General features: G+C 33.0%; 1 protein-coding gene and 1 long non-coding RNA gene across 4 annotated transcripts in view; one reads left to right on the top strand and one right to left on the bottom strand.

The window, feature by feature from the left end:
- Positions 1–282: 282 nt before the first annotated feature.
- The window catches only part of Atg2 (Autophagy-related 2), a 151,450-nt gene continuing 124,006 nt past the window's right edge, over positions 283–27,726 (bottom strand). For all 3 annotated transcript variants that reach the window (XM_074186199.1, XM_074186200.1, XM_074186201.1), the window contains 2 exons: positions 24,261–24,410; positions 283–979 (listed from right to left, as the gene is read on the bottom strand). In XM_074186199.1, coding sequence (XP_074042300.1) covers positions 746–979; positions 24,261–24,410 — 384 coding nt within the window. In that variant the 3' untranslated portion in view covers positions 283–745. The remainder of the gene's footprint in view (positions 980–24,260; positions 24,411–27,726) is intronic.
- The window catches only part of LOC141487294 (uncharacterized), a 32,220-nt gene continuing 12,971 nt past the window's right edge, over positions 8,478–27,726 (top strand). Inside the window, exons 1-2 of the long non-coding RNA XR_012468314.1 lie at positions 8,478–8,700; positions 8,760–8,912. This is a non-coding gene — a long non-coding RNA (uncharacterized lncRNA). The remainder of the gene's footprint in view (positions 8,701–8,759; positions 8,913–27,726) is intronic.

Raw genomic sequence — 27,726 nt, 5'->3', positions numbered from 1 at the left:
GATTGAAAGAAAATAGTAATTATGAATCTTGTGAAAAAGAAATATTTAGTATATTGATTTGATCAATACTATAATATTGTAGAATGGCAAAGCTCAGTCAGACTGAATATTATGAATATTATGAATTTTCCAAAGGTCACAGCTTTTTCAAGTGGAACAAGCATATTGTTAGGCGATATAATACACTCTGGAGTAAGGACAACTTCGTAAAGAATAAACTTTATAAGGTGTAAACAGAGAGGAGTATGTGGAAGTATGAGTTTTTCAAAGGAAACTCCTATATATGAAAATTTTTTAATAAAATGAAAGTTTAGGTGACAAACATTACAAACTAAAAAATATTATTTGATTTGTCCTTATTTTTAATAGACAGAAGACTGTCAGGTTTTCTAAATATTGCCAATGATTAAAAAAATACGGTTCATCTCTTGTCCATAGCTGGCCATACATTTTTCAATAAAATCTAAATTCCTACTTCATTACCTACAATATCCGATAAAATGTCTCTTCAGTTCTATTTCTTTAGGAATAGACAATATTTCAACTCCATTCACAGTTACGAATAATTTTCGAACACAAAATACAACTCTTCAAGAACAACCAAAGCACAACAGAGTAAACGAATCAGCTTCTTCGAACTCTTCAGTGAAAAACTTTCGATGGTATAAATCGAGGTATATATAAAAGAATATTACAAATTGCAATATAGATCACATCTTCAGACTATAAAAGTATTATCACAAAATTATTCATTAAAATCTGTGCGCCACTTTTCGTTGGCCTCTCTTCTGGCGTCAGGAACCAACTGGTTCCTGACGCCCCCTATGATGTCATGAGTAGCTCCGGTAACGACGATAAGCGGCCTTACCATCGTCGCGGGGATTTCCCTAAGAACTCCGCCAACAGCACCGCTGAGGCCTTTCTGTTCTTTCTCGTGCGCAGCTACTAGAACTATATTTTTGGCTGTCTCTCCGAAACCCTGCAAATGAAAAAATATATATTCATTTAATATTCCCAAAGGAAGTTTAAACTAATTTTACTCCAATTTTATTGTAACAGCTTTGTTTGCAATGCTCTTTTTCTAAACCTCTGAGTAATATATTTTCAATAAGCGATATTAGGTTTATTGAATTACTCTTTTATTACACCCATTTCAGGTATGCACAATGCTTCAATCTTGACTCTTTTATTCCTCTTTTGATATTTCACTTTTTTTTAAGTAAAAATATATTTTTATTACATAAACATACAATCACATAAGATGACAGATCAACATAACATTACATTAATTTATAACATTTGTTTCAATAACAAAAGTGTTCATGTCTATAGATCATATATTTTATTTTGCAGCATAAATAAACACCACTTACACTGGTATAAAACACTTATATGTTAATTCATAAATTAATATAAGTAATAAATATTATATCATTGTCCAAAACACATACAAAATAATAAAAATACAAAAACAAAATCAAAAAATGTGTAAACAAAAAAAAAAGTAGAACATTTAATTTAAAAAAAATTTCATATTTCCATTTCTTTTCTGAAGACTAATTTTTTCAATATTATTTTGATTTTCCTGAAGTTATTACAGTTTTTTATTTATTCAAACAATATATCGAAACCGAAAAGTGAATCATGTGTAATCGTTTCCTGTTGTTGACAGTATTCTTAGAAAATAATCCCCATGTATTTAAAAAATATTTGAAAGACTGAATGATTCAAAAAAATGTTTGCTACTTTTTGTTTCCATTTAAGACATTCTACGAATTGAAAATTTCGACTTTTGAGAGTTTTCATTAGTAGGGGGGTAACAGCAACGAAAAAACATATTTTAACAGATATATACATTTTTAAAGAATTTTTTTTCAAATTATTTCGGAATTTTCGTTCATTTAAAAGTATTTGGCAGCTCATCATAAAACTTGATAACTTTATGATGAATGGAATTTTTAGAATTTTGTTTTCATTTACAATACTTTTAGATTGCCTGAATATCTTGTGAAATGGATGTGTCGGTCAGTATTAATTTCGAAAGTCAGATTTGAATGTTTGAGCTGATATTATAGATAATGAATGTTTGAATAATCTATTGAAGAATAAATCAATTTCAAGTATTTCAATGGTACAGAATTTTTCATTTTGGATGAAATTTCAATTTTGGGAGTTATTTTCCTTCTTATTGTTCTAATATGTTTTCTCCATGATACATTTTCATAGAACGGCACCAAAAAATTTCGCATTATTGGATTATTCAACATTTTTACTATCGAATTCGATTTAATCTTGCGAATCAATTCATATTGTCCTTTTTGATTGAAACATACACAAAGATTTCTGAAAGTGTATCGATTTTGCCATGATGACGTTCAAAGTTTTTCGATAAATCAATTTTAATTTCTATGTCCATTGTCAATGTGTAAAAGTGTTGTCATCAGCAAGCATTTACTGAATGCTTGAAATATATTAAAAACAAAACAGGCCACAGAATTGATCCTTGCAGATCCTTGTTGTTAACAAAACAAAATCGAATCGGTTCAAACACCAGGCTTTCTATGCATCTTTGGTTGAATGCACATTTGTATGTACTGTGATTCAAGGCATATTTCGAGCCAGTCTTTCCATAATTCATTCCGGAGATACAGTGTATTTCTTTAATGTCCTCCCCTTTTATTTTTTGAACGGGTCAACTCAGGTAATTGAAATTCAGGATAATGAAATTAAAGCATGAATACTTTATTTTGAAGTAAAATTGACTGATGAAACTTTCGAAATTGCGACTGGGCACCATCTGGGACAAAAATTAAATAGAAAAGGGGTATTGTGACGCATCATTTTGAAGGTCCTAAAAAATAATTCACAACCCTAGAATATGAAGTCAATATCTTCATCTACTACAAAATGGCGGAACATTTAATAATTTCCTGAAGACAAACACATTAATATCGATATTTCTAGAAATATTCCTTTTTATCTGCCATATGGCAATTCCAACTCGATAAGGTTTGTTAAGTTTGGTTGTTAAGTTATTTTTTGTTCATAAAAACGACAAAAAATGAACATCATTGTTCAGTTAAAATATTCTTATTTAGTTTTCGGTTTCACTAGTAGAAAGGTACCACGTCAACAATCTCTAAAATGGTCAATTCTCGTCCATTGGAAACAAAAATTGAAGCGATGTTCATTTACGGTGCAATGCGTAACTTTCACGAGACCGAAAGGATTTTCAATGAACGTGTTCCAAAAAGCCCCCAGGTCATCCGTTCATTCCGGAAGAACAGCAAGTACAAATTGGTGAGATGTTAGTAAATCCTGAACAGTCTACTTATTCCGTCGCGAATGCTTATGAGGTGTCCTCTGTGTGGAGACTTTTGAAAAGAAATAGGTATCATCCTTCAAAATTAAAATGGTACACCAATTAACTGAAGATGACCCTGATCAAAGAACAGAATTCTGCGATATCATGACGGAAACCATTGCAAGGCATCCTACCCATCTTCACAATACTTGTTTTAGTGACGAATGTACATTTTTTTCAAACGGCATTAACGTTTGGGTGGGAATATTGGGAAACCATATTGTAGGACCTCTATTTATTGATCAAAATTCAACAGGAGAACTGTATTTGAATATGCTGTGGAAACTACTTTGACCCTCTCATCACTGAAATCGTCGAAGCGGATCCTAATGAATTCGATATGGATATTGTATTCCAACAAGATGGAGCACCATCACATTACTACAGACAAATAAGAAACTATTTGGATACTACTTTTCCCGGTCGTTGAATTGGCCATTGAAGTCCTACAGAATCGCCAGCCCGCTCACCAGATTTAACTCTTTGGACTTTTTATGGGGATATCTGAAGCAAGAGGTATACGAAACTGAACCTGATTCAATATTGGATATTTGTCAGAAATTAACAAATATTTGTAGAGATATTGACGTTACTGTGTTCGAAAATGTTCGGCATGAAATATCGGATAGGCTGTTCATATGTCAAGTAGTTCAAGGCAACCATTTCGTGCATCTTCTGAACTGACCTCAAGCTTATTACCTCATATTATGTAGTTAAATATCAATGTATTCAGGCCATTATTAAAAGTTCCGCCATTTTGTAGCAATTGAAAATATTGACATTATATTCTAGGGTTGTGAAGCATTTGTGAGGAGCTCCAAAAAGATATGTCACAAGACCCCCCTTTCCATTTAATCTTTTTTCCCAGATGACGCCCAAAAAGTATCATCTGTCAATTTCACTTCAAAATAAAGTATTCATGTATTAAGTTCATTATCCCAAATTTCAATTTTTTGAGTTGATCAGTTCAAAAAATAAAAGGGGGGACGGGCATTAAAGAAATGCACTATATAGCAGTGGATCAGTAGAATAATACAACCAGTAGGCTTCTTACCACGTGATCCGCCCGAGTTGCCGGGGACCTTCAACCGCTCTTAGGTTGAGATTCTCATCCAACGCGTTCAGTGCTGTAGTATCGAAGGATTTGACGGTACCACGGGCATCGGATTAGTTACAATAAACGGTCGGAATTTGATATTGTGTTCAGTTTAATCGCTGTTGTTATTATGGTTTTCAGTTTTTGTAGTTGGTTATAAATTTACCACAAAATCTTCTATAATATCCTTCAATTTCGTTTTTGTATGAGCGCACGCCTATTGTGAAAGAACGAAATTGGCTCCGCACTTCGTTTCGAGGTCACCGAGAACTTTGTGAATTTATTAATGAAAGTAGTGGGAGTGGACTTGCTGGTTGATTTTTACTATGACAGTGGGCTGATTACAGAGATATTAGTAGAAGATCGCAAGTAAGATCGACCTTCACCAATTTGATAATCAGGTGAAAATTATATTTTAATACACAAAATATGTTTGTGAAAAAAATATTCATGGCTATGATCATTGAAAATTATAAAAAATGATTATTCTTTCAGATTTGAGTGTCTTGGTTGCCAAACGACTCATAGTTTAATCGAAAGTATACAACAAATGCTATATGCAGTTGATCGGTTACTTACCTTTTTCTGTTCCCTAATACCTGGTAGCCGCGTACAAACAGATAAATCAATATTAGTGATTGCTCTGATGAATATATATTGAAATGTAAGTAATTTAATTGCGAGTAGAGTAGTATAGGGTTGCTCGTGAAAATATGTACATAGGTAACGGTAGCCAGGTTTTGAAGTTTAAAAAATTGGAGCAGGTAAATGTGTGTGACAGAGAAGCGTTACTCATACTGTTTCATGTGATAAAGAAGGATATAGAATAGCAGCTGAAATGTTCTGTCATTAAAATCAATAAGAGCAGGTATAGTCGAAGTAACCGGTATAGTGCATAGTTGAAGCTGTCGGCGTCTCAAAGGCCAAAAAAACCAATACAGAGAAATAAAGCCGCTGTCAACTAGTCCACGTAGACTGTAGACTTGGCCGTTTGTATTGGATGATTTTTACTGACCGAGTTTTATGATTGGCTGAAGAGTCATTAAATTTAATTTTTGAAGTCATGTTACGGTGACGAATAGAATGCAAGGATGGTTATAAGAGTCGTGTTGTCAATGTTCAGTTCAGGAACTGATCGCGATTTAAGTGTTGAAATTCGATATTGGTGCAGTTATAATGACTTAAAATTTTTGTTATCTGTTTTAAATGTGGCGTCCTTGGACAACTATTAATAGTAATAACAACGCAGACTTGTTCCTGTGTAGTGATTCCAATAGCGATGGTGAACAATGCGAAAAAGAGATACCAGTGAATAAGATTCGGATGCATTTGAATATTGAAACACAGAGAGTATGTTTCAATGTATATAAGAATCTACATCTCTCAAGTTTGGTTTCGAGGGAAACAAACTATTACAAGCAACATCAGATTTGACCGAAATTCCTTTCTCAACTGTACGTAAAATAGTCAAAAACAAACCTCATGAAGGCAAGACGCGATGTGATACGGAATTACCAAAACCTTTAAATGTGCATCTAATAAAATCATTGAAAAAAACAATATACGACTGTTACAAAAGCAATAAGATACCTATAATTGAAATCATAAGGAAGAAATTGAATACTTTCGGCCATAACGTGAGCTGCTGCGACAAAACTCTTCAGAATTGGATAAAGAAACTAGAATTTAGATTTAAAATAATGAAAAAACGTCAACCAGTTATGGAAAGCAGAAGAATAGTGGAATTGCGTTACAAATACTCAGAACAAATAACTAAATATAGACAAGAACAACGGAAAATTTTCTATTTGGACGAAACTTGGTATGACACTCACGACACAGTTACGAAAGGGTGGACTGATGGTTCGAGAATGTGTACGCCTAACATGCTTGCAAATAAAGGATCGCGACTAATCATTGTGCATTGCAGAGTAATTAAAGGATGGGTCCCGAATACTTTGAAATTATGTGGAAAAAACTTGAGGACTATCATAAAAACATGAAAGCTAATATTTTTGAGGAATGGTTTGAAAACAAATTGGTCCCAAATTTGGATGCGAATAATGTAATAGCTCTTGACGACGCTTCCTATCATTCGCGACAGCTCATCAAAGTACCGAATAAAAATTCAAGGAAAGATGAAATACAAAGTTTTTTAATGGATAACAATTTGTATTTTGAAGATAACTATTCCAAAAAATAACTACTTGAAGTTTTACAGACAAAAACATTTAAAAAAGTGTATGCCCTTGAAAATTATCACCCTGTTATTTGAATATCTACTTTCCCACTCACATATATAAACGAAATATTTATTATATATACTATTATATGTACAACAGTATATATATATATATATATATATATATATATATATATATATATATATATATATATATATATATATATATGTTGCATTAAATCGTTTACTTATACGAGCAACGCTTCTCTGTCACATATATTTACCTGCTTCAATTTTTTAAACTTAAAAGCCTTTAAACTTTTAAACTCAAAAACCTATGAACATATTTTCACGAGCAACGAGATACTACTCTACTCGTTAAAAATAACCTACATATTAATATATATTCATCGTGGTAAGCAGATGACCGCCCCATTACTAATATCAATTTAACTGTTTGAGCATATCTGACATTAGTAATGTCCAAATGTTGATCTAACTGTAATGACAAGAGTTATACTGATAGTAAAAAAAAGTTCTTCCCATAAATCATCAAATGAATTTAAAATTCAGTTATGAATGAAACTGACCTATTCAAAATCTGAGTGGGTACCTAATATTTGTAGATATTGACTGAAGATGGATTATTAGGTATCTACCTTTGATGATTTTTTTTTCAACTTGTCAAAAAAGAAATTCAAATTTATGCAGCAACATTTTTTTCTTATCGTCATATAGGAGTATAATATTATAATGTAATAATAAATTGTTGACATTTCTTAATTATTAAACGTGTTACATTTGTATTGAATAAACTGATTTAAAATGAGTGGGATATTGGTTTTAGTTTCATATTCAATGGAATATGCATAAATACCAATTTTATCTTGAGGACTGAAAAATCTACTTGATTTTGTACCTGCCCGTTAGGTAATGAATAAAAAATGAGAATCTTTCAACTGATAGAATACCCACATTTGAAATATCAGGGAAAAAATCATGGAAATCAATAATCAGGGCGAATGATACCATCAACTAACTACTTGTATTTGATTATACACAAATTAGATCATTTAATTCAATTGAGAGAAACGAAACCACGTCCACCTATGATATAAAATCGTATACAAATTCCAGCGTTGTAGTTTCTGCCTTGAGAACAACTCGAGCACTTCGACCGTTACCTCTTCGCCTTTGATAACGTCAACCGCAGTATTAGACGATACGTCAGACATATAATCCTTCAAACCACGGCCAAAAAAAACGGAAAATAGCTTTGACACTGAAAAACAATAGTTTTATCTGTTAAACAATAGTTGAACTGAAAAACAATAGTTTTATCTGTTAAACAATAGTTGAACAGAATCATCTTTTCGATATAATGGAAGTCCGAACCTCTACCGTTCAACAAGAAACATTGCAAACATGATCTTCAGTGACTATGACTAAATGAGTATTTATGGTGTATCGGGGCAGTTGCAACTTAGCTCCCGGCTACACTTCATTTTCTATTTTGCAAATAGTTCGCAACAGTTGTACGAAAACGTGGGAGTTCGATACTATTTATTGTTTTGATATTTCCGATTCCAAACTTTTGATTATATTTTTTCGACATTCAACTCGGAAATTCCGGCTATGAACTCGGATTGATGTGAATTGTTAAAAGGTCAGATTATACTATGTTGGGTTATTATGAAGAAAACGTCATAAGAAGTGAGGATAAGATTTTTTCATTTCAAACCACGGGAGCCAAGTTCGAACCGTTGCGTCGTCCTATTATTCATGCTGTTGCATGATACCGTTACCGGTATATCAAATATGTCGCCTAACCTAACATTTTACAGTTCCAGTTTATTGTCAGTATGTCATGACATATTCCCGTTTTCAAAACATTTTAAGTTTGAAATATATTTCGAATATATTGGAAAATGTATGTGGGACCGAGATTTGTTAAGTTGACTGTGACAACTTGTCACGAGTGGATTTTGAAATGATTAATGCATGATACTTGGAAAATTTGCAATATTTTGGCGAATTTAAAAATGAGAAATTCAGAAGGTAGGATAATTGACTTTCACCAATGAGAAAGTCTCAATTTGAACCTACTTATGTTTCAGATTGGCCAAGGAGCTGAAGAAAGGAATTCCTGTGCACAGTGAAGTGCAGAATCACTCGAGAACATAGGTTTATAAAAAAATCTTACAGTATTACTAGTTGATGAGAAAAATAAGTTTTAAGTTCCGATTGAAATGGTTGTGCTGCATCTTCAGGTAAGTTTATCACACAATATCAAGGAAAGTACCTATAGGCATTAATCAGGGTGGATTCATGCACATTCATTCATATATCACAAGTTTTAGGTCGTAAGAAATGTATTTTATTGAAAATAACAATTTTGAAATATTTATTTTTGAACGGTACTAAATGTGTCTTCTCCAAGAGCACGCTATCTATCAACTTTTTATTTTCACAAGTGGAAAGGGGAGTCTTGTGTGACACCTCGTCTGAAAGGTCATTCAACACTATGCTCTCAACTTATCACCCATGTAATTATAATATAAACCTTCGAGAAATTCTACTATTTGCATTGATAATCTACACCAAATTGATGTAAACCATATATAGGTGTGGTTTTTTGCATCGAAAAAATAAAAATGTCTTCAAATTTAGTTATATTTTACTCCATCTTTTTGTATCATGTCATATACAAGAACTGTTCAAAAAATAAGGTGACTGTTCAAATTTCTCCGACTAGCGATTTTTTTATTTTTTAAGCTGATACACTCGTCTTGAACATATGTTTATACAGTTTCAGCTATTTACCGTGTTTAGTTTGTAAGTGAGATTTTCTGCTATTGAAAAAAATGGATCAAATAATTTAGCCCAAATTTTGTGTAAAAAGCGGAATTAAGTGCTCAAAAACACTAGAAATGTTGACAGTGGCATACAGTGATTGTATTCTGAGTAAAAAAATGTATACAAGCGGTACAAGCTTTTCACAGAAGGTCGAGAAGTTGTGAATGACGACACTAGCCCTGGATGCCCCAACAACCGATGAAAATATTGAGAAAGTGAAAAAAATTGTCGAATCACTATTAGAGAAGTTGCTACATATCAGCTGGCTCATGCAATTTTTTTGGAAATTTTGGACATGAAGCGTGTGGCAGCCAAGTTCGTTCCAAAATTGCTGAATTTTAACAAAAAAAAGGGTTGCATGAGCATCGCTCAGGAACTGTTGAATGACGTCAACGGTGATCCAGATTTGCTTAAAAGGGTTATAACTGGTCAAAAATCATGGGTATATGGTTATGACATTGAAACCAAATTCCAATCGTCCCAATAGAAGTGCCCAAGAGAGCCAAGACCAAAAAATCATAAGTTTCATCAAATGTCAAGGTTTTGCTCACTGTTTTCTTCAATTACCATGAAGTTGTACATCAGGAATAAGGTGTAACTTGAAGTTATGCACTGCTTGCAAGAAGCAATAAGAAGAAAATGTCCTGTATGCTTAAAAAACAATTCATGGCTTTTGCATCACGATAATGCACTTGCTTACTCGTTATTGCTTGTTCGTAACTTGTTTGCCAATAACATGAAAGGACGGCATTTTGCGATGATTGAGGAGATAAAAACAGAATCGAGATAAAAACAGAATCGCTGAGAGAGCTCAAGGACATACCAAAAAGTGCATATCAGAACTCCTTCAAGGATTGAAATAACTGCTGGAGACTACTACTACTACTGCTACTGAGGGGGACTACTTTGAAGGGAATAAAATAAAAATTTTGATGAATAAATAAAAAATTTTGAGAAATATTAAAAAATCACCTTATTTTTTGAACAGTGCATATTTAGACATTAAATTAAATTACTATAATCCAAAACAAAGAATGTAATATGGAGATCACAATTTCAATTGGAGAAAGAAAACAGATACTTTTTTAATTCCAATATGAGTTTTGTTGTCGGACACATTTTCATTTATTATCTTTAGAACATATTGGGTAGAAGATCGATGTAGGGTTGCTTCATTAACTCCAAAAATCAATTCCTAATGTATAATATACATCAACCAAACCTAATTTTTTCAAAGTGATTAGGAAGAAATGCTTTGAATAGAAAATGATTTATCTGCATATTTATGTTATGATAAACTAGAACTGTATGAGGATGTACTAGTGGATATATTTGATTTTGAGTGGCAGCTCAAATGTGACAATTTCTTAATTTTTGATGAAAGAAAGATTTGGGTAGCTGAAGTGAAAAAACTTTTTGGGGATACCTCTTTTGAAGTATAAAGAAGTTTTCATGGATGATGAAATAGAAAAACACGTTCAATTTTGTACTTGGAACTTCGGGTTCTATATTTTTATTACAATAATATGCATGACCTTTCAAAGTGGATTCGTATCCAACAGTAGAAAATCATAGTATTTCTTTTTGCTGTGTTTTTTGGATACCTGAAAACTCTATCTATGGATGAATGGTTTCAACAAGTAGGTACAAAACATATTTTAACCATGACTAAAAATCGAATGCAATCTCCAAAAATAAGCTGAAGAATATATAAATATGTCATACGCTTACGAAACAACATACAATAAAAACTAATTAATACAGTTTATTATATGATTTTCACTATAAAGGTTTTACAAAAACCGCGACACGTGTTTCGCTATACAATAGCTTCCTCAAGCATAAACTTGTAAACGTTTTTGTAAAACGCTTTATAGTGAAAATCATACAATAAACTGTATTAATTAGTTTTTTAATATGGATTTTCATCAAATATCGGCCAGTTCTATTCAACATACAATAATATTAATAATATACTCACCATGGTACAATTTTATCGATTTTTTATCAAAGATGAATGATAAAATTAAAAAATCATGCAAATCAGTATCAGACTTTTCAACACATGTCTTTCACTATCTGAACTGAAATAGTAATTGGAAAGGACCAAGAACACTCCTTATGCAAAATGGATTTCTGTCGAATCACTTGAAATTTCAATATTTTATTGAGCTCGATCTACTGATCAAAAGACACCATAGGCACAAAAAAATTCAATGTATAGTTTTCGAAATACAAGGTGTCAAAGCTGGAAAATGCCACATTCAAACCAATATTAACTAATTAATATCACACATAATTATCGGCAGAATTGAAAAAAACTAAATGGAGTCTATAGTTCTGATCTCAGACCAAACTTCCATATACATGTTATGAACTTCAAAGAATAATACACAGGATGAATCGTTATTATTTTTGGGTACTATACAATGAAAAATGAAACTCTAAAATGAGTTGACGCTTTCATGCATATTATTAAAAAAATTACAAAACTCATTCAACCGTTTCTAGTTGAGGCCACAATACACCAAAAATATTAGATTTATTATTTTACATAGAGCAATTCACAATTTTCGTTGCGATATATATTATTGTTTCGCAATGATTCGTTTTTTACATTTCAACAAAATTTTCACTTGAATCAGGTGAAAATGTACAGAAACTTGAATCAGGTGAAAATGTACAGAAACCAAAATCAGAAATGATCAACAGAGTGATTCAAATAACTCATATCTATTAATAGGATTTGGAAATATTTTTGTTACATTTTGCCCTGTATACTAAAATTTTGACTGTCAAATTCTTTTATATTTTAGCATTCCATAGTGAATGTGATTTGTGAATTTCGAGCAAAAATTACAGAAAATTCGTATGTACCGTTTTCTATTTATAACCTATTTATAACCTGGTATAGTCAAGTCGGCATATTTTTCAAGGATATTGAAAATATGATTTCGCTCTCGGTAGATGAGTTTTGAAAAGACGACGACCCAATTTGTTCGAAATAAAAGCATAATTAATTATTTATACAAGTTGAGTTGAGAAAAAACGTAAGGATTTTGTTTTGGATTAAATATTTTTTCGGTCTCCTTCATTTGACAGGGATGTATGCGAATCAGTATGAGAAATCACAATTATATGGAAGGATTTACTAAATATTCGTTTATTCAGTCAACAGTTGTCAAATAATATATATTCACACTTCTGAATCGGTAGATGTTTCGAAAAGTTTGCTAATTTGAATACGATGCCTTTCATGAATACTATTAACTGTTACATTTGTGATAAAAAAGTAGTTGCCAGACATAGTTCTTTTATTTGTGGAGAAGAAAATGCAGCAATACGTGAAATTTCTTTCACGAGGCGAGATGCAGCAGGGAGACCTCATATCGATATTGATAATGCTACTAGGATTTGTTTGATATCAGTTAATGATGAAGTAAGACAGCTAGAAGAGTATCCACATTGTCTTCGTCTCAATGTTTGCACCCAAACTTCAAGCCACACATGCTGCATTTGTAATGCTGAACAGAATATTCAGAGAGTGTCACTACAGTGTAGAGTTCATGTTTTTTGAAAAAAAATATATTCATTCCGAATTATGCAAGAATATGTCAACATAATTTAGATGAAAATGATAACATTTTTTCATTGTTGCAAGATGGTCTGCAATATATGAATAGACTGTATACTATGACAGGTCCAAAAATGCAGGTGTTTTTGGAGAAACTTCGTGATATGGTTTCAAGAAATTCCCAAAACTATGGAAATTTTGAGAACATTGCTAAAAGAAAGAAAGAAATTTGATTGATGCTTTACACTCTTCATGTTTACACAAGTCAGGTGGGAATATACTAGTAAAATAGGTAAGTCATAGTTATAATTACATCTACATAATAAATATAAAGGGTTTAAACTTAGAGATAGTTATATAATATTTATGCATGCTCTACCTGTGTATCACTGCAACATTGGCAAAGAAGAGACCACATCATCAGACAGGAATTCTTCAATGCTATAATACGCTTTTTTAATAAGTAGTTTTTTTATTATTTGTAGGAAACTTTCAGTAGGGGTATAGCGTATAGCTTCAGGAATTTTGTTGAAGAATATTGGACCATAATAATTTTTATAACTTCTGATTTTAGATAACCTATGATACTGTAGAACTAAATTATTTTTTTGTCGGGTATTATGTAAATGAGTAGTGGATACATAGTCATAAATTTTTATATTGATTTTTATAAACTCAATGCATTCATAAATGTATAGTGATGGTATAGTTAAGATACCAAATTTTATAAATTTTTCTCTTATATCCTCCCTATAAGTAAGAGAGGGCAAATATCGAATAGCTCATCTCTGGATGCCAAAAATTCTTTCAGTATGTGCCGAGTGACCCCAACAGAGAAATGCATACAGAACTAGTGACTGAAATAAAGCATAGTAAGCCTTTAATAGTACTTTATTGCGATCAATTTTTCCCAAGTTTTTTAGGAGATAAGTTACCCTGCATAGTTTTTTCGCTAAATAATCAACGTAAGATTTCCAAATCAGTGATGTAGACTTTAAAACCCTAACTTCATTAACAAAAGAGCAATTCCGAGATTTGCAGACTTTTTGTGATCCAGTTGCACAAGCGCAGAACAGGACAATTACAGAAAAACATTTATTAACTTTTCTTTGTAAATTGCGACAAGGCTTGACCGATGAGTTCCTAAAAATTATTTTCAATTACTCTTCTAGGCAAAATACCAGTTTCATTATTTCCAATGTGAGAATGTCCCTTATACAACGATTTGTTCCTAACCATATTGGATTTTCATCTATAACGAGGCAAGATTACATAGCAAATCACGTAGCAGAATTTACCAATGAATTGTACAATTCTAATCCACAACTACCTAAAGCAATTGCGTGTATTGACTGTACCTATTACAAAATTGAAAAATCTATTAATTTCAGGATACTGGGGCAGTCTTATTGCTACCATAAAGGTGAACATTTGGTTAAACCAGAGGTTTTGGTTGTTCCAGACGGGTACATACTAGCTAAATGGTCCATATTTTCTGATTCGAAAAATCATGATGCTTCCATCTTGAGATATGCACTAGAGGAGAGAGAGCGAGAGAGAGATCTGGAAGAAATCACAAATTGGTTTCAAAGAGACGATATTTTAATAATGGATAGAGGGTACCGCGATTCGGTAGGTATTATTGAGGAAATGGGTATCAGTAGTTTATTCCACCAGTTTTGAGACGCGATCAGAAACAGTTCTCAACTACAGAAGCTAATAATTCAAGAATCATCAAGAAGTCCAGATGGATAGTAGAATCACGAAATTGACACTTGAAATCAAGGTTCAAATTTTTCAAAAAAACAATTTCGTTACATCACGCCGTTCATCTGAATGATTTTTTTAAAATAGCTGGTGGATTGATCAACAGATATCGTGAAGTGGTATATATACCAAATCTATCAGCAGAATTAGCTAGAACTTTACTGAAAAAAGTGGATGAAGTCAATATTGTTGAAGCAAGAGTAGAAATAGAACAATTACATAGGAGGAATAGTAACTGGAGACAGCTGAACCATAATGACGTGTCAAATTTTCCGCGTTTATCCATGGATTATCTCAGAGATCTGACTGTAGGTACTTATCAAGTAGATTTAGCCCCAGCATATATTCAAAACAAATTTCAGAGGGATGAAAATGAGATCATGGAGTTTGATGAGTTAAGAGATGATCCCAATTTTTTGAGGTTTCAAATTTACTCTAGATTCAGGGACTGCTGAATAGCTGCTCTGGATAGCTTTCAGTGATTATATGGAAATGAATGACAATAATGATCCACCAATTATGGGATATTACTGCATTTGTAAGTCTGGTGCGAGAACTATTGGTACTTGTGCACATATTTCTAGTGTTTTGTGGTTTTTGTGTTACGTGCGCCATCAACATGTCAAATATCCATCAAGTAAGATTTTGAACTTTATTTGTGATGCGGCGAACATACCTCCAATAGAAGACATGCATCTGTATGGTTCAGAAATTATTGACATGTGATCAGCAACACTCACACATTATCGTAAAGAATGATTTACTCATAAAAATATGTGGAAAGACAAAATGAACTGACAATGTTACGATATTTTTTCGATGATTTTTATTGTTTATTCCATCTGTTGTATAAATCTTGTCTTTAAAAATAATTCTCTGGACATTGTTTGGATCACATTAGTAGATTTTAGAATACCATAATGTTGAAATCATCTGTGGAAATCAAAAAATGAAATTTTGAGTTCTGTATCTTTCTCCGACTCTACTTCATATCAACTTTATTGACTCCAAATTATCAAAAACAATGTTTATTCGTCCATTCAAGTGAATTTTACTAGATGAAAAATCAATATTTGAAAAATATATTATACTGTTCTCTGGACCATTTTCATTGGAAGAGTTCACAAAACGCCAGTAAACCCTTTTAGTGAAAATCGTACACAGAAGTGTATAATATATTTTACTAATGTATCGTTAGTTAACATCAAAAAAGAAATGTGCCACTTTAACAAAACTGGTTTTACAACGTTCTGGAAGAATTTAATTTTTTAAATCGAATAAAAAATAAAAATTATCAATGCATCACACTGAATGCATGTTTTATATTCTTTGGTTCAGTTTGGTGGAATAAAATGTATAAAAATTATGTTTACTTATTTTTTTGACGATTATACATGACTTATGAAGTAATCAATATGAAATAAAAACTTAAAAGAAAGATATTTCAATCTTGTATTGATACTTCTAACGTGAGATTTTCATTTGAACATATGCTATATTTAATGAAAACTCAAAAATGAGAGATATCAAAGTTATTCAATATTTTGAATCATGTTGACATCTCTTGTTAGGATATACCTATAGAGTACAGATTGTGACAAAGAATTAGAATATCAAACAGATTTTTCATATACATTTTTGAACAACTGAACTGGTATGAAATTCATGGTGAATTCATTATATAATATCAAATAAATCGTGGCATTCGGACAAATTAGAAGAACGATGGAATATCGGAAAAAACCTCACTCTCGATTGGCGATTGCTCTATTAACTGATCTGGTTTGGATTCAAAATTAGCAACGGGATAAGATATCTCCCCATATATTCCATCATTTCTAGTAAGAGAGCGGAAATGGTGAGTAGAGAGATCATAAGAACGATTACAACTGAACAAATTGAACCTTTTTATCTTCTTTGACATGAAGACAAGAACATTTTGCCGTTTATAACAGAACTTTAAAGGTATCTTCATTTCTGAATTATATTTTGAGCCAATTATCTGAACTATATGAGAGATCTAGCTCCTGAAAATTATATTATGATATCAAAAAACTGTCAAGTCGAAAAATTATGATATGAAATAAGGTAAAGTCTTACGATTTTTTCTCAGCTCACCTTGTATACATAATAAATTATACTTTTATTTGAACAACCTCGTGTGATAAGATTTATTATTGTGAGATAAGGCAAATTGGGTCGTCGTCTTTTCAAAACTCATCTACCAAGAGCGAAATCACATTTTCAATAACCTTGAAAAATATGCCAACTTGATTATGCCAGGTTATAAATAGAAAACGGTACATACGAATTTTCTGTAATTTTTACTCAAATTCACAAATCACATTCATTATGGAATGCTAAAATATAAAAGAATTTGACAGTCAAAATTTTAGTATACAGGGCGAAATGAAACAAAAATATTTCAAAATCCTGTAAATAGATATGAGTTATTTGAATCACTCTGTTGATCATTCCTGATTTCGGTTTCTGTACATTTTCACCTGATTCAAGTGAAAATTTTGTTGAAATGTAAAAAACGAATCATTCCGAAACAATAATATATATCGCAACTAAAATTGTGAATCGCTCTATATAAAATAATAAATCTAATATTTTCGGTATATTGTGGCCTCAACTAGAATCAGTTGAATGAGTTATTGTGATTTTTTCAACAATATGCATGAAAGTGTCAACTCATTTTTGAGTTTCATTTTTCATTTTATAGTACCCAAAAATAATAACGATTCATCCTGTATATTATTCTTTAAAGTTCATAACATATATATGGAAGTTTGGTCTGAGATCAGAACTATAGACTCCGTTAATTTTTTTCAATTCTACCGATAATTATGTATGATATTAACTAGTTAATATTGGTCTGAAAGTGGCATTTTCCAGCTTTGACACCTTGTATTTCGAAAACTATACAAAGAATTTTTTTGTGTCTATGGTGACTTTTGATCAGTAGATCGAGCTCAACAAGATACTAAAATTTCAAGTGATTCGACAGAAATCCATTTTGCATAAGGAGTGATCCTTTGGTACGCTAATATAAGGTGTTTTTTGTTCACACTAACCTTTCAGTTCAACGTCGAAATAACCAAATTACATTATACAGTGTCATCCCCAAAGTATGCACCATATGGGAAACTTATTGGATTTTTCGACAAAAAGTTATTCTTGGTAAAAGTTTGTGCATCCCCTAAAACTAAACATGCACCAACAAAAATACAGTACAACACACGTAATATACGAGGAGCCTTCAAATATTTGATTTTGTGACTAGAGTAAAGTACTCTTATTTTGGAAAATACTATTTAAAAAAAATGTTTATCATTGAAAAATACATCGAGATTTGAAGTTATGGCCATCTAAGTGAAGTTTTATTTTTTTACTCATTTTTTTTAATGGGGACTACGAAAAAAAATTTTGCTAAAACGATAAATAGACAGCATCCTGTATGCGACGGTTCATTTTAAAAGCCTGTAATATTACAAATTACACAACTATGGTGTTAACCACAGTCAATTGTTTTGGAAAGTAAATTAATTCTCAAAGTTTTTAGCGCAGTTATTATTATTTTTTGTTAATACCGAAAATTACTCAAAATTATACAGTATTGTAACAAGAACTTAGTATTCAATAATATCAAATCACAAAACATCAAAATAAAATAGGCATTTCGGAACAAACTCATTGATTTTCTGAAGATTCAACTCAAAACACTTATATTGGACAAGAAAATCTCCAGGAAATCAATGAGTTTGTTCCGAAATGCCTAATTTATTTTGATGTTTTGTGATTTGATATTATGGAATATCAAGTTATTTTCACAATACTGTATTTTGAGTAATTTTCGGTGTTGACAAAAAATAAAAATAACTTTGCACCAAAAACTTTGAAAATCAATTCACTTTTCAAAACAATTGACCATGGTTAACACCATAGTTGTGTAATTTGTAATATTACATGCTTTTTAAATGAACCGTCGTCGTACAGGATGCTGTCTATTTTTCGTTTTAGCAAAATTTGTTTTTCGTAGTCCCCATTTAAAAAAAATGTGTAAAAAAAAACGTCATAACTTCAAATCTAGATGTATTTTTCAATGCTAAACAACTTTTCTAAATAACATTTCCCGAGATTTTTCAAAATAAGAGTACTTTACTCTAGTCACAAAATCAAATATTTGAAGGCTCCTCGTATATTACGTGTGTTGTACTGTATTTTGTTGGTGCATGTTTAGTTTTAGGGGATGCACAAACTTTTTATAAAGAGTAAAATTTTGTCGAAAAACCCTTAATAAGTTTCACATATGTTGCATACTTTGAGGATGACACTGTAGAAAATAAGGGGAGCCATTTGTTGAAATTTTTCAAAACATGGTTGATTTTTGTCATATATGCATGCGAAGACAGTGTGGTTGTATCACTCGCTCTCACACAGAGACTGTGAGGAAATTATTGTAATTTCACCGATTCTTGATACGTTACAAAGTTTAAAATACAACTGTTCGTTTAAAGTTAGTCAAAATCGGGACCAAAGGAGTCAGTTACAAAGAAACATACAAGTGAAGCTAATAAAAGAGCGTTAAGAAATAGGAATTATTTTCCTGATGATGTCATTCTTGTCATTACAGTAAGCATTGAATATGATATTACAAATGTCAGATATTCTGAAAAGTGAGACATCATTAACATCAATGTTGAAAATTCGTAAAATTTTTATATAATTATTACCTTTCAAATGTACTAGACTCAACTTGTAAGTATTGTACATTTTTTAAGGTCTTTTCTATTGTAAATAATCTGAGAGTCCTGAAGAAGTCTCGATCTAGAGACGAAAGCTCGACAAATCATAATAATAGAGTGAGTTTGTTTCTTGAATGTGTATTGACTGAGAATACTGTTACTCCCTGAAATATGTTAATGAATGTATTTGATATATATGTATACCAGTTGTGAAATATGTATTCAACTTTAGATTTGAGAAAAATTGTAGTGGATGGGCACTTTCAAATATGTTATTGAATCTAATGAAGGGTGTAGATTTTTCTCATCATTGTGCAAATTTCCCAAAAATGTACACCATCAAGTTACTCATATTAATGAAAAAATTTTATAGTATTCAAAAAGGGATATAAAAAGTACAGAAGGCAGAAATGTATAAAGGAGGATTTGGTTAGCTATACTAATTTCTGATTACATTACTGAGTTTGGCACCTAAGTGATTGAACACTTGTATTGTGCAACTTGTATTGCGTATTATATATGCGGATTTCAAATAAATCTTGTAACAAAATGGCTTAGGAATAATATTAAAACATAATGAAAACTTCATAAGCGTATGTCAGCAAAGAAGTGTAAATGTTGCATTAATTTATTTATTCAGTATTTTTAGAAAGGTGTAATAATTATGAAAAATATATTTTTTTGATAGAACACTGAATTTCTTGAATTTTTTTTTTCTTTTATACTGGATGGAAGAAGGTTGAATGCTTTAGGTAAAGTATATATTTAACATCTATGAACAATATTTTTGTTGCAGTTGGGAATTCTTAAGTGATGGTTTGTAGTACTTCTGGTTGTATAGTTATGTGAAGGATGGTTCTGATATTGCTTGTATTTGTAGGCATATATACATAGGCTATGAAAATATAGAGATCTTATGTCACCAACGTCTTCATTATAAAGTAGTGTTGTCTGATAACGTTTTGTTTTCCTATATATTATTTTTAATATATAATTTTGAATGACATTTAGTTTTTGCAGAGCATTTTTGTACATTCCTCTCCATACTAGAATACCATAACGAAAGAGTGATTCGGCCAGTGATTTGTAAATTAATAAAAGGAGATTTTTAGAGAGGATATCTCGTAGTTGATAAAATTTATATATAAGCTTCCTCACTTTATTTTTTAGATAGTCAATATGGTTACTCCATTTTAAGTTTTTATCTATTATAACCCCTAAGTACTTGATTTCTTTCAACTCTGTGATTTCCTCCTTGATGTTCTTAATTTTTATACTACTGAAGGAGGGTCTATTAACATCTGTTGTTGAGAATGCAATATAGTGTGTTTTCTTGACATTCAGGGATAATTGGTACTTATCCAACCAGTTTTTGGCAATTTCCATATCTCTTTGCAGAAAATCTTTTGTCTCAGTCCATGTATTGCCATTAAACAACATGACGGTATCATCCGCATACGATATTACTTTTGCATTTGTTGATGAAGATAAGAATGCGTTGATATATGTTAAAAAAGAATAGGTCCAAGTACTGTGCCCTGAGGTACTCCTATTTTTATCGTTCTTGGATCACTTAAGGTGTCATTCAGTTTAACTATTTGTGTTCTATCTGAGAGATAACTGCGAAAGATATTCAATACTGTCCCACGTACTCCATAAAATTTCAGTATATGGAGGAGCTTTTCATGATTCACGGTATCAAATGCTTTCGCTAAGTCAAGAAACACTGCGATACATTTCTTATTAGCATCTAATTTTTCAGTTACTTCTGTTATGACCGAGCACATTGCATCAGTGGTAGACTTACCATTTCTAAATCCAAACTGCTGTCGGTGGATTATATCGTTTGAGTCTAGAAAGTGTATTAACCGATCTTTCAAACATTTTTCAAATAATTTTCCAAAATTATTGATAACACTAATGGGTCTGTAGTTACATATATCAGTTTTATCCCCAGATTTATATATGGGTGATACAAATGATGATTTAAATTGCACTGGAACGATGTTTGTTTGGAATATGAGATTGAATATATGTACTAAAGGTGTGAGAATATGTAAATGAATTTTTTTTTAATATATCAGTTTTGATTCCATCAATGCCTGGTGAACTACTATTTTTTAAAGAAGAAATGTGTTTGATTAATTCATTTTCTGTTACTGGAGTTAGAAACATGCTATTTGTATTAGTCAATATATTTTCAGTAATGTCAGGATCACCTGTGATATTTTTATGCATATTAAGTCCAATATTAATAAAATAATTGTTACAAAAGTCTGCCATTATTTTTTTATCACTAATAAAATCTCCATTTTCATCAGTAAGTTTAATATTATTTTCTTTCACTGTCTTTGTGTTTGTAGCGTCTGCGATTAAATTGAAAATTTTTTTCATATTATTTTTACAGTCATGGATATGTTTACGGTAATATTCATTTTTAGATTTTTTCAATAGTTTATTCAGTTTATTTCTGTAAGATTTGTATTCCTGCTCTAATTCAGGAGAAAAATTGTTCAGTAGCCTCATTTTCAATTTGTCCCTGTTTTTAATAGATGTGATAAGTCCTTCTGTTATCCAGGGGTTAATTTTAATTACTTTTTTTGAGTACTTGAGGGGGATTTTTGAATTTACTAGGTATTCATTTAATGTATTCATAAAGAGATCAGTTGCTTTCTGAGCTTCATTAACTAAGATATTTTGCCAATTCTCTTCTTTGATTGAGGATATCAATTTATTTATATTAATTTTAGTATATTTATTTTTATTTTCCCTACTGACATTATTTTCCTTCTCACTTTTTGCAATATTTAGTAGTATTGGATAGTGATCTGTGATAAAACATTTAAGAATGTATGTATCAAATGTAAAATTATTATTCATATCAGCTTGGTTTTTTACAAATAGATGGTCAATACAGGACTTACTATCATGGGTTTCTCGTGTGGGCTCTGAAATATAAGGTAGGAAGCCGTGTTTGAACAACATTGAAAGATATTTGTTAACATTGATGTCATTCTCATTTAGCAAGTCTATATTAATATCACCTACTATAATTTCAGTGTTGTGGTTTGCTCTGTTTTGATCTAGAAAAGTATCAAAGTCTTCGATGAAAGAAATCAAGTTACTAGGGATCGGCCTATACATAGCAAAAATTCTTAGTGAAATTTTACCGATTTTTAATGTTATTACACTAACAGTGACACCACTAACTGATAGTTTTTGATGAGAAATAAAAAAATTGAGATCAGATTTAATAAGGATCAATGCTCCATCATTTCTGTTAAAGTCACCTCCATTGTGAATTGTTGTATAACCAGGAATATTAAAATTGTTAGACGTTGCACTCTGGAAACATTCGCTTAAAACAAAAATATCACAGGAATTGAAGTTATAGGTACCAATAATGGCTAATAACTCATTAAAGTTTTTACATGCACTACTTATGTTGAAGTGCATCAGATTCAGATATTTATCAGATGTGACGATTCTATATTCCATTGGGTCAATGTAGTGTCCACGATGATTTAGTTCAGATTGATTTAGAGTGTCTAAAATTATATCCTCATCCAATATTACCATTGAGTGGGATAATCAATTTTAGACTTTAAATTTTCGATGTGATATTTGTATGTGGGACACTCCATGTCAATGGAATAATGATCTGTTTTATAGTTCAAATTGTACCTGTCATTAGATGTAACACAATTTATACAACATTTATTATTCTTGGGACAATCTTTTTGTAGATGCTCTTCACTGCAAAGGGGGCAAATTAACTTATTGTTACAGTCCTGTACTTTATGATAAAATCCTTGGCATCGGAAGCAGTGGGGCACTGCTTCCGATGCAGTGCCCCGATGCAGTGCTTCCGATGCAATATTCTGTATGAAAAGGTTCCAGTATATCTTGTTTCATTATTTTTCCACTCAGAACACTGATCAGAACCTTTGGTGTAGTAATGAATATTATTGGAGTTTTTTTCCAACACCAAATTGTTATTTTCAACACCTCGACACTTATTTCGATCACCAAGTGATCACCTTCAGGAGGAAGATTTAATTTCACTGAATAATCACCACTAAATAAGCTAAATAACTGTAGGAAGTTTCAACCAAATCGGGGTAAGAATATTTATAATATTTTATAATTACCGTTTTTTTTTAAACTTCAACGCCCTGTATCTCAAAAAATATGCAAAGAATCACCCTGTGAAGTTTCGTACCGTAGTTAAGAAACTACGAAATGAAATGAAATTCCCGAAAAAATTCATGGTTTGGTTGGGGTGCCCCACCCTCTATATTTATTTTCAAAGTTTCTTGTGCTGATTTTTAACTTATACAGTCCATACTCCTAAAAGGTATATAGATTTAAGATTTTTCATTTTGTGACATACTTTTACAAACAACGAAATTCCATATTCATAAAATGTATGTATGTTCAGGATTTTATATTTTGTGATGTACTTTTACAGACAACGTGTTCTGCCACTGTTTTCATGTAGGACTACAAATACTCTGTGAAGTAAATAAACATACCTATCTATCTATCAACATTAAGGAAAACTGGAAATGTTGTGCAAATGGAACAGTATTGATCAACCATTTATTTCCCAGGAAACATACAATCAAGTATTTAATTTTTATATACTCAAGCAAATTCAATGAACTTACATCTCTGACAGTGACCACAGCATTCGTGAAACCTTCCCTGATATCCTGTGCTTCTCTATACCTCTTCTTATTTTTTTTCGACTTCTGTTTTGCTATATAACTGAGACTTGGTCCAGGAGACAGCATGTCATAAGTAACCTCAGCAAAGGACTGAAAAGATAGATATAATCCAACATAATTTGTGAAGAACTATATTATTCGTAAGGAAGATCATGTGTTTATACAGGAACAAATTATATTGAAATGTAATAAATGGTAAAAAAAATAATTGAATGAGTATTACAGAAGAGTTCTAGTGAAAAAAGGAATCATTGTAGCAAAATGGTAATTAATTGTACACAGTGTGACTCATTTTAATGGAGGTCCCCTCGAAAGTCGTATACTTTTCAACGAAAAAAAATAATAATTGCCCCACCTCTGCATTCACCAAGTTTTAAAATGTGTCAAAATTACCTCGAAATGTTGTCTTCATTGAAAAAGTTACAGAGGAATAGAATTTTCAAAATAAGCCATTTAATCAAACCATTAAATCAATTTCAGAGGTTATATCAAAATTCCAATTACTCCACTGGATTCAGCAGGTTTTGGTTTCATCACCGAAATCCTGAATGGTGATTAGTGAAATATTAGAAATCAATAGTAACCCAAATTGTACGAGGTCTGTTCCAAAAATAAGGTGATTTTTCATTATATAAATTTATTCATCGATTTTTATTTTGTTTCCTCCAAAGTATTCCCCCTCAGATATAATAAACTTGTGCCAGCGATTTTTTCAATCCTCGGAGCAATTCTGATATGCACTTTTTGTTATGTACTTGAGCTCTCTCAGCAATTCGGTTTTTATCTCCTCAATCATCGCAAAACGCACAGGAAAAGTCGCACTGGGGCAAGCCGGTATGATTTTAAGATTTCAGAGTAGAGAGGACATCATTCCACCAAGGACTCCAATGATCAGAACAACCATCTTGACAAAGTGGTTTCAATAGAGTCTGCGGAGTTCGAAGAGAAAATCTCGATATTTTATCCGTTTTTCCTCCACTTTTCTGACGATATTCGTCTCGCCAGGAGCTGAAAACTCCACGACAAATATCGTTTGGCTCTGGTGATAGAGAAGGACTACATCAGGCTTATTAGCTTGCATGAATCTGACGGTGGAAAACGAATAATTCCAATAAATTCAGCACTTCTCGTTCCCCACAACGGATTCAATATCCCCCGGAGCGTAGGGCAACACCGGTGTCTCGACAATACCGCAAGTGTGCCGTAGATGATAATATAGCACTCTTAGGGCCTCGTTATGTCGATGGATATAGACCGAGACGGCATATGTTGGACATGCTGATAGCAAGTGCATTAGGGTCTCGGGCGCCTCGCGGCAGACCCTGCACCTTGTGCATACCCATCACGCGACTGCGGTAGACTAAGGTGTTGAAGACACCATGCTGGCAAGCCATGATGAACCCCTCAGTTTCCGACTTCAGCCCACTCGACCTAAGGAAAGCGAAAGTCAGGCGCTTTGATAAGCCAAGGTCTCCAATGTTATTGAAGAAGACCCCATACATTGGCTTATCCTTGTGTTTCCGCAGAAGTGAGGTGATCTCTGCGGCTTTTATCTGAGCTTTTTGCTGAACGGGTTCCAACTCGGTGACAGAGTTGTGGTCACCTCGTTCAGTGTCGAAAACTAAACCAGTTCATCAGCTGCTCGGGCAGCTGCCCTAAAGAAAAATGCTCCAATTCCTGGTCTCTCATGGTTTCGGACCATGCAGATACGGGGATCCGAACTCCTGACGACTTCACAGGCTATATCCAGTACCATTCTGTCATGCAGACACTCCAAACTCAAAAGTCCACGGCCTCCTGTTGTCGGGGGAATTATAACTGTGGAACCGACCATTTGGGATGCAAACTCCTATAGAGATGCATCATTTTTCGGGTATTTAGGTCGAGTTGATACAGCCCCTCCCGAGTCTACTTCACTACTCCAAACGAGTAAAGTAAGATTGGAACGACAAACATATTTGTTGTAGCAACTGTTTTCTTCCCCAACAGTTCCGATGACCAGATCTGTCGAAGTTTATGCTGATACTTGCCGCGGAGAGAGTTCTTCACTGTTGTTACCTATTGTGAGTAGCGTTATTCCACCCCGAGGTAAATATACATCTCTCCGGCATCCAAATGATGGACCATTGCACATTTGTCTATACCGAATTGCATACCGATTGCATGCGTGTACTCTTCCACCACCCTCAAGGACTGATGGAGACCCTTCTCTCCAGAGGCATAAAGTTTTAGATCATCTATATAAAACAAATGGGTGACCTTATGCCTCCAGTTTCCCGGGGTGCCACAGTTATACCCTCGAGTATTTCTGAGCGTAACGGATAATGGCAATAGTGAGATGCAGAAGAGAAGGGGGCTGAGGGAATCGCCCTGAAATACACCCCTTCTGAAGGTGACCTACCCTGTTTGGACTCTGGCTTGACCAGATGTTATGGTGAAGGGAGTTCGCAAGAGTGGTATCAGTTGTTCAATGCATGTCACTATTTTGTTGGGTACCGCAAGGCATCTGAGCAAATGCAAGATGAGCTCATGCCGAATTGTATCAATCCATAGAGAGGTTACGCTTATATTGCTCATCTATCGATGAGCAGGTTCTCTTTACATAGCTACTCCTCTATTCGACCCTCTCTGCTCATATATCCGTTCGAACACTCTGTCAACTGCGGTGAGTATTCGTGTGTATAGGATGCTTGTAAACAACTTATAACACGAATTCAAGCATGTTATCGGTCTGTACTTCTTGGGAATCGACAAATCTCCGCTTTTGGGGATGAGAACGGTACGCCCCTCGACAAACCAATCCGGAATCGGCTGCTCTCCGTCCAGCCATGAGTTAAAAACTATGGCCAGGTGGCGGTGGGTGCTTGTTAGTTTTTTCCACGTCATCCGTAGTTATCGGGTTGCGCAGTTTATTGAGCTCAGGCTGTCGAAGCTCTCTGTTGAAAGCTTCGAACTGCGCTAGGGCTGTAGTGTCTAAGTTGAGTGGCTGCGGGTGTTCATAGATATCCTTCCAGAAGGATTCCACCTGATCAGCGGTCGGTGGATTATCCACAACACGCTCTACTCACTGGTGACTTCTTAGCAGCTAATAGCATTCATATTATATCAAGGTAATGCTGTTTGGTGGTCAGCAGCACGCCTTGACTTAAAGTGTGATGGATACGTCGTAGTTTGGTGGCTATTCGCCGCACTGCGGGCGTGAAAGGCCTATTGGCCGCCCTGTAATCCATCACACATTGGATACGAGACGCATATTGTCTCGCCGACGTGATCTTAGCCTCCATCTTGTGTACACGTCGTTCAATGTTCAGAACCGCAAGGCCGGGATTTCGTTCTTCCGATTCAGAAAGCGATTGGACGACGCTATACATGGCAGTGTTGATTTGCCAGATGTCAGCCTCTTCTG

This window comes from Leptinotarsa decemlineata, unplaced genomic scaffold, assembly GCF_025532065.1.
Source record: "Leptinotarsa decemlineata unplaced genomic scaffold, Ldec_3_MD MMD2_tig00078422_RagTag_RagTag, whole genome shotgun sequence".
In the NCBI taxonomy this organism is placed as follows: domain Eukaryota; kingdom Metazoa; phylum Arthropoda; class Insecta; order Coleoptera; family Chrysomelidae; genus Leptinotarsa; species Leptinotarsa decemlineata.
The sequence above is the reverse complement of the archived record's forward strand: the minus strand, read 5'-3'. Positions and strand labels throughout refer to the sequence as shown.